Source organism: Crotalus tigris, unplaced genomic scaffold, assembly GCF_016545835.1.
Source record: "Crotalus tigris isolate CLP2741 ecotype Arizona unplaced genomic scaffold, ASM1654583v1 scf7180000018548.2558034, whole genome shotgun sequence".
Classification (NCBI taxonomy): domain Eukaryota; kingdom Metazoa; phylum Chordata; class Lepidosauria; order Squamata; family Viperidae; genus Crotalus; species Crotalus tigris.
In genome coordinates, this window is record NW_024097071.1 from 2,008,453 (window position 1) to 2,022,214 (window position 13,762).

The following is a 13,762-nucleotide window of genomic DNA, read 5'->3' on the forward strand; positions in this document are numbered from 1 at the left end:
TGTCACATGACTGTGGGATGATGCAAATGGCCATAAATATGGTCCAACTGCTGAGTGAAGTGCAGTCACAGGACCACGGGGGGGGAGGGGGAATAGGTCATTGGAACCTTTTTTAGGGGGGGGGTCTGTCATAACTTCAAAAGATTGCTAAGCGACTGACCATAAGCCAAGGACTATATGTACATGATGATCATCCAATCTGCAGCTCTTCCTTCTGTTTCTGAAGGTTATTCCCACATACCATTATACTAACTTCTTGCTTTTCAGAACACTGAAAAATTGGGTATCATCCACAGACTTAAGCAGCTCATTGCTTATCCTTAAGCCAAAATCCATTCTGAACATTAGCAAGCATTAGTCCCGACGCTGATCCATGTCTTACTTCCCTGCACTAAAAGTTGCTCATTCATTCTTGCTGGTTTTTTTTCTATGTTTTAGCTACAGCCAGTTTGGTATACTGCTTAAGGCATCAGGTTAGAAACCAGGGGACCATCCATCCCATCTTGGGTACAAAGCCAACTGGGTGATCTTTGGACCACTTTCTCTCAGCCCTAGGAAGGAGGCAATGGCAAACCACTTTTGAAAAATCTCGCCAATAAAATTGCAGAGACGTGCAAGTTCTTGGAAGTCTCCAAGAATGTTTTAGATAGTTAACAATAAGTGGATGAATCCTCTTATCTCATGACCACTACGTTTGCTCCTTTGTTGAGGAAAGTTATCAAACGCTTTTTGAAATTTTGCAAGGGTGGATACAATAGATGCCTATATGCATTTTTGAAAACTGTTTAACTCTGGATCTGGTGTATCCCAGGCAATCAAGAGCAGCATTCCTGTGACATGTTTTTCCTTTACAAAAGACAAAGAATTCAAGTAATCTGGAAGATTGGATGAGATCATCCTGTATTTTATGAAAAGATTCTGCTGGCTCAGTCACCTGCCTGGAAGGCACAGAGTCCCATAACATGAAAGCATGATGTTACCAGTTATTTCAAGAAGAGGAAGGGTAGAGTTCTCTCTTTGGGAAATGACCACACTTGATTAGAGTCAGGAACGGTAGTGTGTGTGTTTGTGAGTGTGTGTAGATGTATTTTAGAACAAACAGTATAAAGATGGTTTCCTGAATCTAACAGGAGAGGCACTTGTCTCCATAGCCAGTGTTCAGTGTCATATCCTTCTGAAGTCTCCAGGGGAAGGATAATGGGTAGGGGTGCCAGGAAATGACAGATTTCTGGTCTGATACAAAGCAATCCCACTGGAGCAAAGGGGGTTATGGAAAGTATAAATAAAGCTGGTCCCAAAACAGCGTGAGAATCATTAATGAGAACACTGGTCTGAGAGAAAACGATGGTAAGTGGAATTATTACTTTTTCACTTTGAAAACCTTTTGAACATTTTATTGTAGATATTTTTATCCTTCCTTCTCTATAAAATAATTTACTTTTACTTAAAAAGAATGCTAACTTTTAACCTTTTTCACATAATTTAATGGGACAAAGTCAGGGATTCTTCTCCTTCTTTTCTAGTTAGTGTTGACTCCAGGTGACTGCCTAAACTAATCCCTGCAGTTTTCTTGGCTAGAGTTTTGGAAGTGGTTTGCCTTTTCTTCCTTCCTAGGGTTGAGAAAAGCAAATGGCCCTGCTAGCTTGATGCCTAACATAGGACTAGAATTCATAATTCCCCAGTTTTAGCCTTGTGCATTAACCATTACTAAACTGGTTCTCATTATTATTCTACTTTATGGTAAATTGTCATTCAAAGGTATCCAGAAAATCTGCTGCAATGTAATGATGGCTTGGGCTGCAATTTACTGTCTTGGACTTGTGAGAGAAGGTGAAGAGAATTTTTTTTTTAAAAAAAGTTATGTTTTAATAGTGAAATATAGAAAACTACTGCCCTAATTTTTAAAAGACAGTGATTATAAACTGAATGTGACTAAAACTAAAAGAGAAAAAATTATATAACAATAGATTATGATAAAAATTAATTCAGTCCTTAGGTTTATCATTAAATATAACTGACATGGAGACATACTGTACTACTTTCTCAGTTTTAAACATAGAAACTTTTTGAAATCAAATTGTATCCTGAATCCATTTCTTAAAATCAGGAAAGTAGACTTCTTTCCAATTACCTAAAATTATCATTTTGCTGTGCCCCAAGCTTGAAAAGGCCAAAGCTTTTAATGAGATGATCAATTCTATATTTTAGGAATATAGTTCAACATCACATTAAGATCCTTATCTATTACATTTCTTCCTTTGCACTTGCGCTGGGTCCCCATAATATAATTTTCATTTTGTTCTTAGCCTATGAATGAGACAATTTTAAGTCAATCTTAGCTGTATTAGTGTTAAAATATATTCCCCTCTTTTATTCCAATACTGTCCAAGGGTAGCTTCAAAGTTATGATAAACAATTAATCTTCATCCGTTATGTTTGAGATGTGAGGTAAGTGGCAGAGACAGAAAGACAAGCAAATAAAGATAACATAGAATTGATACTGGGGGGTAGCAAATTTGATTCCTGTATAGTTTTCTGCTGAGTCAAGGATGGATGAAGTGTTTTCAATAGTGGGGAAAAATCATACAGTATGTACATGAGAAAGCTGTCTAAAATAGATAATCTTTACTTTCATTTAGGGATGTATGCTTCTCTTTCTGGCGATTTACAAGAGAGTGCAATAGTTTCATAGCTCTTAAAGGATGCTACAAAAGATAGTCCATGAAAATTTTCATGGGAAAGCTTGCCAAGATTTTAGGAATTATTTTTAGAGGGCTATACCAAAAGTAACAAAAAGTCTTGGAGCAATCAGGAACTATGGGGGAAGGGCTTGAATCTCAAATTAAGACAGAAGAAAAGATATGGTTTGTAGAATGGGTTAAAAGCAAACTGCCAAGTTGCTGCCTAGATATATTAGGATGGCAATTCTCAGAATTCCTGGGCAGGGAAAACTTTGTTTAGGATTCCAGATACAGCTGTATGTCTCTTGATCAAAGTATGAGTTTGCCGTTCTTAGTGACCTTCTTTTATTTTCCCTTCTCTTCCATGAAGATTATGGAATATGGTGTTTTCCCCTTCGGTTTTGATCCTACATGTTGCTTTTACAACACACTGCTTGACCAGCAAAGCCGGCTATGCAACTACATCAAGAAACTCCAAGAGATATTACAGAGACTCAGTAAACTGAACAGATGTTCTCTCATTGCATATCTAACGGGAAATTCTTTAAGTGCTGCTGGAGCAATTATGGCCATAGTGGGGCTGTCCTTGAGCCCTGCAACTCTAGGAGCCTCCCTCTTGGCTTCTGGGGTGGGTTTAGGAGTGGCGGCTGCAGGAGGGGCTGTTTCCATGACTTCAGACCTTTCTTTAGTGCTCTGTAACTCCAAGGAGGTGAAAAGAATAAAAAAAATTGCCCTGGCTTGTCACAATCAGATGAAGGAAACAATGAATTGCTTGGAGTTCCTGCACCGCAGTTGGAATCCCACCGATCCTTTCTTATTGCAGACTGAGAAAAATGCTTCTATTGCCCTTTATAATTCTGCCTGCTTCCTGGTATTCTGTGGTCCTCAGGGCTTTCTGATGCCTGAGCACAAAGAAGAGATGACAAAAGTGAGCTATACTCTACTTAGGGCAAAAATCCAGAAACTGGCAGAAAACCTAGAAGCCTGTGCAAGGCACATGGATGAAATCTGCAAGCTTTTAGAAAGAAGGAAAGCATGTTCTTGGAGGACAAAAGGATTAGAATGTTGACATAGGATCAATGGTCAGAATGACTCTGCAGTAACACAAGTCTTCTTGAAAAAAAAATGAAACTTGGGCATAAAATGCTAAATACCAGTACTGTGATTTAAAATTAATATTTTATGTACCCAGGAATTTTCTCTACACATTTCCTAGGATCTGCAATTCTCTGCACCCTTCTATTTTGTTTTATTTTTTGATGATTAACATAACATACAGAAACCATGGTTCTATCAGTTGTAGTCTATACTTTCAGCACATTTCAAGGGAAGTTGTTTGTCACAAAGCACCATACTTAGGTTTTCTAGGCAGGAAAAGTTTTCCAAAAGTCCGACTGAATGATAGCACAATAAGCTGAAGTTTCCTTAACACATGAAATTTCAATTAATGTTTCACAATAATAGAAAAAAATAGGGAATAATTTTCAAAGCTCTGACAGTAATTTTATTTGAATGCTCAAGAGGTCATGATGGAATACAAATGTTTGGCAAGTCCAAAACCTGTTGAACTGTGAGAATGAGACAGATAAGCAAAGCCTAAATATTTCTGAACTTCTCCTTATGATGTTCTCATAACAGATGGGAATTTGCTCTACAAGTAGGTTTAGGACTGAATCATTTCTTTTCTTTCCTTTTGTTTCTCTGACTTTATAATCTTTGTCTCATTTGTCATAGCTATCTTTCATGTACTCTTTTCACACATATGCCAAAATATCATGTAGTTTTATATTTATTTATATGGGCCAATATTATTGAACTCTTTGTCTAAACGAATAAGAACATTGTCAACACAAGACAGAATAAGATATTCTTCACTGTATCTAAGGCAACGTCTTTAAAATGCTTGAAGTCATTCTCTTTGTTAATATTTTCATTCAAAAGACATGATAAAGAAGCCAGAACAAGTCTTTTTTCAAAATTCTGTTAAAATTTCATTTTAAGAATTATTTTTAATAGATCATTTTCCTGTGCCTTTATATCCAGAAACATTTTACTACAATGTGCAAAAATAACATTTTTTTAAGAAAAGCCTTCGCAGATTGAATCTTTTAGTAAAAACTGTTTTATATAAAAATTAGATGCTCCTCTTCACTTGAATTGATTAATCATTAGTTTTCTATATTCAAAATATTGTTGAATAGAAGGCTAGGAAGAAGAAAAACTAAACCAAAGATGGTGGAAAGCATTCCTCAAAGACTTTTTCACAATGGAAAAGCCAGTTAGCCATGTATTTTTCTTTCTTTTTCTTCTTTCCATTTCTTTCACAAAGGAAAAGGCATGCTGAGATCAAAAGATAACAGAAAGGTTGAATTGTTGCTTTATAATTCGATACTATAATGAACACCTTCCACGATCTTATTATGTCTGAAATTCATTTAACATACAAGAAACTGTAAGATTCATATGTCTTGATGGAACAATTAATAATAATTTGGGACTGATTTGTGCACATGTTACAGAACTTCTTCACACATCTATAAATATACATGCAAATAATTTCATAGTAATAGAGCTCCCAAATCTGGACATCAGATAGGGTCATCTGAAGATTTGCAGCCCAAATCTGGTGGTAGTACAACCAACCCCACCCCCATTATCCCTACAAGTGGATGTCAGTTCTGTAAAATTTTACATGTGGTACTGGAAATTATTCCCTGGGATGTGATAAATTTGGGACCAGACTCTCTAAAAAAGAAAGGAGAAAAAAGGCAAAAATGACCAATTGTGTATATCAGAAGAATGAGAAAATGTTTCCAGGTATACATGTAAGCTTAATTCTCACCCAGCTATTGTGTTTTGAGCTATACCATTTTACAGAGCAGGTCTAGGTTTTATGCAATTGAATTATTTCTCCTGTCTCTACAAATAAGAACAAGAGCTCACAACATGACAGTTTTCCTGAAAGCCTGCCTTTTTAAGGCAGTGATTTTATTTTCCTGTTGGGGAGCATTCAGTCATATGTGTCCAAAGACACAGCTTGGGCTTATCAATAATGAGGAGTAAACCATCAAGCTGTCAAATCCAAAGATAATGTGATGTTTCCCATTTCTTTATTATTAAAGAGTATATTGGGAATTCTCAAGTTCCTTAAGTGATAGCAATGAAGGAATGTATTTTGGAGCCAAAGTATGTGAGTATAAGGTATGTTTTGTGAAGACAACATAGCAAATCTGACATATTCTTTGCCTGTCTGTCTTTGTGGGAAAGGAAGACGTGCCCATTATGATCTCTGGGTTATTTCAGTCATTTATAAAATCAAGAAACATATTCTACAGCAGTGGTTCTCAACCTTTCTAATGCTGTGACCCCATAATACAGTTCCCCATGTTGTGGTGACCCCCAAGTGGGTGTGGCCACCAATAAGAGGGAGTAGGACAGCTAGGAAAAGGGAAAAAAATGGCGGACAGCGTGGTCATTCGACCCCAAATGGGGTCCCGACCCACAGGTTGAGAACCACTGTTCTACAGAATCCTAATGCAGTATAAAAATCAGAACAAATATGAAATAATTTAATTATCTGTTATTTATGTTATTTCTCCACAATTCTTGAAAAATTTACTTCAGAAATAGCAACTCCCTAAACATTGCAATGGATTCAGAACGTTTGAAAAAAATAATTATGATAACTGGTGTTATTTTCTTCATCTTCAAATATACAAATTCAGGAGAAATTATCAGTGAGTATGAGGTAAAGTTCCATGATCATAATATTATGATCCTAGTTCTTTTAATTTAAGCTCCCTTCTGCTTTTCTACACATCTTGTTCTGAGCACACTTATTATAAACTTAAAACCAAGTGTGACCTTTTGTCCAAATGCATCATATTATGATTTATTCAAATAATAAACGAAATGAGTTCCCAAACGGTGGTCTAACTGCAATATATGCAAGTAATACTAAGCTATACTACCACATACTAAGTAGAAGCTTCTGATACTGATGTAGTACTGTGGCTAAAATATAGATCCAGAATACTGTGATCTGTAAGCTCTTGGGGCTAATGGATCTGAGTTGCAAAACTCAGCATGGCTACTAGATAAAAGCAGAGAGCTAATGTTTTCTGCATCTCTTTGCTGCTGTTTAGATTCTTGAAGTCCAGATCTCATAGCCCTAGGATTTCCAGACAACTACTAACCAAGCAGCCTGATTCACATTTGTTAAACAAAATGCTGCATTGGTCAGCTGATTAAATTTGCAGCAGCTACATATATTATGTTAATGGCATACACTTTGAGGGAGGGAGATGGTTGTGATGCAATGCAGTCAATGATGGTCCTAGAGGGGTTACAGTTTCACTATAAACTTTCACCACTAATGTAAAATGAGAATGACCAGAACAGAGTGATGCATTTATCTCCCTTCTGTGCTTTGTATTTTCAAACTGAAGAAGAAACAGAGTGCTACTAAACAAGCAAATGTGAACCAAAAGCCTGAGAAGGGAAACATGTATCACTGATCTAGAATCCTAACAAAGATATATTTTTGATGCCACATTGCATTGTATAGCACATTTAAACACTACTATCACATGATCCTATGGACTGTTGACATCAGTGGTGAGATTCAAATATGTGAACAACCAGTTCTCTGTGTGGATGCCGCTTCCGGAAGTCCATTCTGGGCCTGGGCAACAAAAAATTAGCTACAGGTTCTGCCAAACTGATGCGAACTGGCTGAATCCCACCACTGGTTGACATACATGAAAAATTCCAAAGTTGACTTCCAGTTTGCCATTGCGGCCGCTGGAAGGCAAGCTCTGTCTTCCGCGTTCAGTTTTGCTCTGCTGGGGGACCCTGGAAAGGGTTGAAAGTCACCCTGTGGGGGCGACGAGCAAGGAGGGGACCCCCGCTTGATCACGGGAGGGTAGCAGTCCTTCCACTCGATCTGGGGCAGCCCTCCAAACTGGCAGAGGAAAGACCAGCCATAGTAATATGGCCCGTCACTAGGCTGCAGACAGCCAAAGTCAAACTTACCACCAAGCACTTCAAAAGCAACGCGGATAAAACTGGGTGAGATCCGATCTTCTCTTTACCCTAAGTATTTTCTTTTCCTGTAAAAGCTACCCAAAGTATCTTTCCCCCTATGAGGAGAGAGGGAAAGGAATTTCTATCCCACCCTCTAAGAATAGCAGCGACTGACTACCCAGGGAAATTAAAGCACTAAAAGAACAACTTTAATCTAATTGGATTTATATGTTCCTGAAACTTGGGGACCCAAAATTTTCCTACTTTTATTGGAGACTTTTGCTTTTAGCTACAAAAAAGAAATAAAATTGGAAAAAGGATTATAAAAATGTTGGACTTAAAAAACCTTGAATGGCATCAGTGACATCTTGTGGCGAAGGTTGATATTACAACTTGTTATTTAGTAAAAGAGACTTGGCTTGAAGCCCAGACCTTAGATAAGACTCTTCTGACCTTGGCACTACCTGTGAGAAACTCAGCTTTAAGAGAACAGCTGGGTGGCATAACTGGCCTATTGAACTATGAATGTAAACCTTTACTGACCTTCAGAGTTATATGTGGGGAATTGCCTTCCTATCTCTTTATTTGAGGAATATTGTTTACTATATGAGATGATGGACTATAAAATCTTGCTTGACAAATGACTTCTATTATAAAGACTATTTATAAACGTGAAAGAGATGGAGGAAGACCAGGAAAAGATCCTTTCCATGTTGAAAGCAATACATGAAACCATTCTTTCAGCTTGTGATAAAATAAGACCTAATATAAAAAATCAAGATGCCAGCTTAGATACACAAACCCAAACTTTGACTACAACCAAAGAACTAACAACACAAAAGATAACAGAAAAAGTGGAACAATCAAATATTAAGACAGAGGACTCAATTGACCAACTAATACAGTTAAATCCAAAAAAGGGAGCGACAACACCGAAAATGGAAAAGACTTTCTTTATAAATTAGAAGAAATTTGAGAAAGAAGAACAGATTGAATGGAAGACAAACATATCAGGGCAATCATGGAGAATTGGAATAAAAGAGAGACAACTTAATGAATACAAATGGGCTTGTCCTTCCAAAAAAAGTGGCAATTAAATGGTCTCCTTTATTTCAAATAACGTATATAATAGAGGGAGATCTATTTGACGATCTAAAAGCACTGACGTGGAAGGCTGGTTGGCAAAGGAAGAAAGCCAGAATAAGGCTGAAGAAAATTGGAGTTTTGATTTAATAGAGGGGATTTCATATTATTAATTAGAGGGTTAAAGGGAGAAGCTGAGATAAGGGAAATTCTGCTCACTAGATTTAAAATATTTGGAAATTAGTTGAAAATAAGGATTTTATCTGTTTAATACTTAAAAATTAGACCTAAAAGAAAGAAAAAATAATTATTATGAATATGTTTGATTTATTGATTAACTCAGGCAATGGGTACAATGGTTTTGATTTATTAAAGGGGATATTGTATTATTTAGATTTAATATGGTGGGAAATAGATAACTCTTAGGAAATAGAACAAGATTATATTCAAATAAATAAAATGTGTATTTTGGATATTAGATTTTGTTATGAATTGAGATTTTGTTATGAATTTAGGTAACCAAGGGAAATCTTGGTTACCTAAAGCCTGAAAACCATAAATATCAAAGATAAAATTGGAATATTGATGGGAAACTAAAAATTGGGGAAAAAATAATAACAGGATATGGATTGTTTATGAAGATTGAATATAAGAAATAATTAAGATACTTATAAGCTAAAAATGTATTGATAAATGTAATAATGATGTTTTTACTGAGTTGATATAATAAGAACTGTATTAGCTTAAATATGAGACAATAAATGTTAAGGGAAAAAGAGAGGAAATATTTGATGTTATAATTTGAGATTTGTATTAAAGATTTTGTAATTGAACTATTGATTAACCCAGCCACCACGCTGCTTTTTAAATACTTAAATGTAAAATTGGAAAATTAATAAAATATTATTAAAAAAAGATTCCAAAGTTATAAAAAGGGCAGAACATATGACAAGCAGTTTACACTGCCATGTAGAAATGTCTAAAGCAGGCCTAATTTCTGCAGGCCTGCAAATTTCTCAGGGAAGGAAAAGAAGGAAGAAAAACTCAAAGGAAAGGTGGATGTTGTGGATTTTTGAAATACTGTTTGTGAAAATAGAAAAAATGGCCAAGAATGAACAGAGAAACCAGAAATGAAGGCAAGAATATGTGTCCCATGATAATGTTGCAGGATCCAATCAGGTCACTGGGATCAGAGATTTAATTTTCTAACCTTTTGTACTCGTACTGGAGCCCATCCTCAGAGAACTTTTCTCTCACCAGAATGTGTCAGTAGAGAAACCAGAAACATTGTAGAAAGATTCATTAAGAAAAATGGGAAATAGAGAAAAAACTCTACAGATAAGGCTGCCAGGTGACTGTGTGGGTCTCCTTTTTGAATAATGATAATCCATGAATGGTTGGTGGATGTTTAGTCACTGTATATGTTACCACTTCAATTTCTGTTTTTTGTTTGCAAATATTGTTATCTGGCAAGTGTATGTGATAGTTGCAGAAATGTAGCAAAAATAAATCTTTCATATTTATAACTTAAAAATTGTGACTATTATTTATAACTATATAGCAACTGTGATGCTCTTGCAGTTACACACTGTAAGTTTGTTTGGATTGCTTAACACATTTCCTGCTCCTATACAAGAAGAGGATATGGCACTGTGAGATACCAGCAACGGATGACGCAGGTAGGTCATAATTCTCCAGTGGTCACGCACGTAGCTAGGATGGGTTCTCCCCTCCCCCCCATTAACTGGGAAAGTTCATTCATGCTATGGATACAATTCCTGATACGTTTTTAGCCTATGTGAACTCCCTGCACAGCATGATTACTGATCACATGAGAGATCTGAGTTTGGGAGTAGAGAGAATTGTTGTGTAATACATAAAAGTATGACTTCTAAATGAATAAAACACAATGTATAAGTAGTGCTGCTAAATCTCTCCTTTTGTACGATAGGCACAATCTCTGAATAAAGAACAAAAATAAGAGATTAAATCTCAGATATGTTTTTTTTCAGAGAGTTAAGAGCAGAGGTCTCCAACCTTTCTAGGCTCGCGGACTGAAGGAGAGCAGTTTCAAAATTGGTGCATGAGCATGAGGCCACAGACACTGGCGCAGCACTAGCAGCTATTTGTGTATGCAGCTGCGCTAGCGCCATACACATGCCCAAATGACTGTGCACCACCCATGGTTGCTAGCAGCCCCGTTCATGCATGTTCCAACAGGCTGTGCAACTCACCCGGGCTAGCAGCCTTGTTCGCGCATGTGCCAACGGGCTGTGGACATCTGCCCTATGTTACTGTCCCCGTTTGTGCCCATGCGCATACGCAAATGGGACCGTGGGCACTAGTGCAAGGGGGAGAATGCACGCCCATGCGTGTGTACACCGGCCAGCCATTTCCGTAGCCTGCAGACCAAGAGCCCGTGGCCCACTCCCGATCCACAGCCCATAGATTGGGGACCCCGGTTAAGAGTAAAGAAGGCATGTAACTAATAAGGCAGTTAAAAAGAGAAACATTTGTAAAAATCACATTCAGATCTATGACAACTTGTGATCATTAGGTATATCAGTTTTATAAAACCTTGGAAAATTATATGTGTATTGTAAGTATATACAATACACTTTATTCTAGAATAAAAGTGCTTTGGCCTGAGAACTGTTTTTATAGCCTTTTACTAAAGCTTGCATGAAAGCTGGCTATGTGACCTTGGGTCAGTCACTCTCTCTCAGCCCAACTCACCTAATAGAATTGCTGTCGTGGGCAAAAAAGGAAAACAAAGTATTACCAGTAGGTATGTTCACTACCTTGAGTTATTTATAAAAATTATAAAGGCAGGAAACAAACAAATAAAATGGGAGCTACGAGGGCAATTTGGAAATAAACCTCCATTTAGTTATCAATGACAGACACTCACAGATACAGAACTTTTATTATACACATTAAAAAACTACAACTTTACATTACTTTTTGACATAATCGTCATTCAAATTGAGACACTTGTCATAACGTCTTACAAGGTTTGGGATTCCTTAATAGTAGTCGCTCAGCACCAAATTTGGGCTATGGGGGTGATGATCAAAAACATCCCAACAGAACTGCTTCAAAAGTTCTTGGGTGTGTCTAGTGGTGTACGGGAGAGCATTATCATGAACCAACACCACACCGGAAGTGGTGCCATAGAAAATCCCGCCAAATGTGAAGATGCCAAAGGAGTACTGCTAGTGAAGTTCATGGAGCATGGTTTGACCATCAGTTCAGAAGTCTACTGTGAGACGTTACAAAAACTCAGATGAACCATCCATAACAAGCATAGGGGCATGCTGACTTCCAGTGTGGTGTTGGTTGATGATGATGCTTGCCCGCACACCACTAGATGCACCCCAGAACTTTTGAAGCAGTTCCGTTGGGATGTTTTTGATCACCCCCCCCAGTCCAGATTTGGCGCTGAGCGATTACTACTAAGGAATTTCAAATCTTGTAAGAACTTATGACAAGTGCCTCAATTTGAATTGCAATTATGTCGAAAAGTAATGTAATGTTGTAGTTTTCTAATGTGTATAATAAAAGTTCTGTATCTGCCAGTGTCTATCATTGATAACCAAGAGGAGGTTTATTTCCAAATTGCCCTTGTATTTTGATGTAGTGGCAAAGGTGCTGGACTAGAAACCAGGAGACTATGAATTTTAATTCTCCGATAAGGATAAAAGCTGACTGGATCATTATATATAACATTTCTACCTTATACTCCAATCAAGGAACCACCAATTCAGACAAACAGTAAACAACAGACTAATCAAGGAACACTAAGAACACTGATAGCCTTCTGTATAAACAGAGATCAAACTCCACTCCTTTCTAGCACAGATGTTATCAAGCTGGGTAACAAAAACAAGCTCAGAGCACCAAGGATTCCACATTTCTGCCTTAAGCACAGCAGCCACAAAAACTTTACTGCTCCTATGTATTGAGATAAGTCCCAATAAATCCACATAATTTGATAATTCAGAATAAATATATTTAGAATTTACTCCTTTAGCAGTTTTTATTTTAAACTAGCAGAATGCATATTTGGGCTTAGAAAAACTTTTTGAAATCTCAAATAGTTGTTCATTTTGGGAAAACAAAATTTTCTGCAATATCATTTCATAATTTTCTATATCTGTTCTGCAAAATTCAAGACAATTTAAACATTGCAATAGCTTCCTATACGTGTAATTTTTTAATGTCATCAGCCTTTTCCACTCAAATTAGTTAGCAGTTTTGTTTCACTTTAGTTGATCACTAATACAGAGTTTGATTTAAAAGTTTGCTTCTCTGGATTTAACTTTAGGAAGCATTTTCTTTTTCTTTTCATTGTACTTAGCTGTACACTCCACGCCTTCCACACGATCTCTTGGCGGCGGTCTTTAGGATCAATAATGCTCTGTAACACTCAAGAGCCTCCCACAGGAGCTTTGGGCAACGGGAAAAGAGATTGTAAGAATTAGGGACCTCTTTCTATGTCGAGAACTCCGGTTTCCATTTAAAGAAACTAATCTAGGGACCCATTTCTGAGTTCCAAAAACCCGGACGATCAACAGCGACAGAGTTTTCTATATCTCTTTACTGTTTGCTGCCGTTTTCCAGATTTTTTGCATCTCCATAGGTGATAGACATACTGGTAGGAACCGATGTAAATCCCTGAGGAAATTCAAGTTTTGCTAAATGTAGGAATTCTAGGCTTGCCGTAAAATACGACACCCGCCCATCTTTGGGAAGAAGGTTGTTAAGCCTCTCGTCCATTGAAAGTTTTGCTTCTGCGCTGGCAGCCCGTTGGGAAGAGCCGCATTAACACTAATCCAATGAGCCTTTCAACGGTTACGTTGAAACGGTTCAACGTTTTTAACTGTAAAGTGAATACGCCCGTCTTTCCGGACCTGGAGACTTTGAAGCAATGTGTCGTCTCGCTCTCTATTCCACAGTGGGAGGGGCAAGTG

The 13,762-nt window shown here is 37.2% G+C and overlaps 1 protein-coding gene across 2 annotated transcripts; it reads left to right on the forward strand.

Annotated features, from left to right (window-relative positions):
- The first annotated feature begins 163 nt into the window (after nucleotides 1–163).
- On the forward strand, nucleotides 164–4,818 carry APOLD1 (apolipoprotein L domain containing 1). Of its 2 annotated transcripts, XM_039354155.1 has the most exons (3): nucleotides 1,319–1,347; nucleotides 1,759–1,830; nucleotides 3,052–4,818. In XM_039354155.1, the coding sequence occupies exon 3, from the start codon at nucleotides 3,055–3,057 to the stop codon at nucleotides 3,748–3,750; it is 696 nt and encodes a 231-aa protein (XP_039210089.1). In that variant the 5' UTR covers nucleotides 1,319–1,347; nucleotides 1,759–1,830; nucleotides 3,052–3,054; the 3' UTR covers nucleotides 3,751–4,818. The 2 variants fall into 2 exon arrangements, with proteins under 2 accessions (XP_039210088.1, XP_039210089.1); XM_039354154.1 differs by lacking the exon at nucleotides 1,759–1,830 and having other exon boundaries at nucleotides 164–1,347.
- The last annotated feature ends 8,944 nt before the right edge of the window (nucleotides 4,819–13,762 follow it).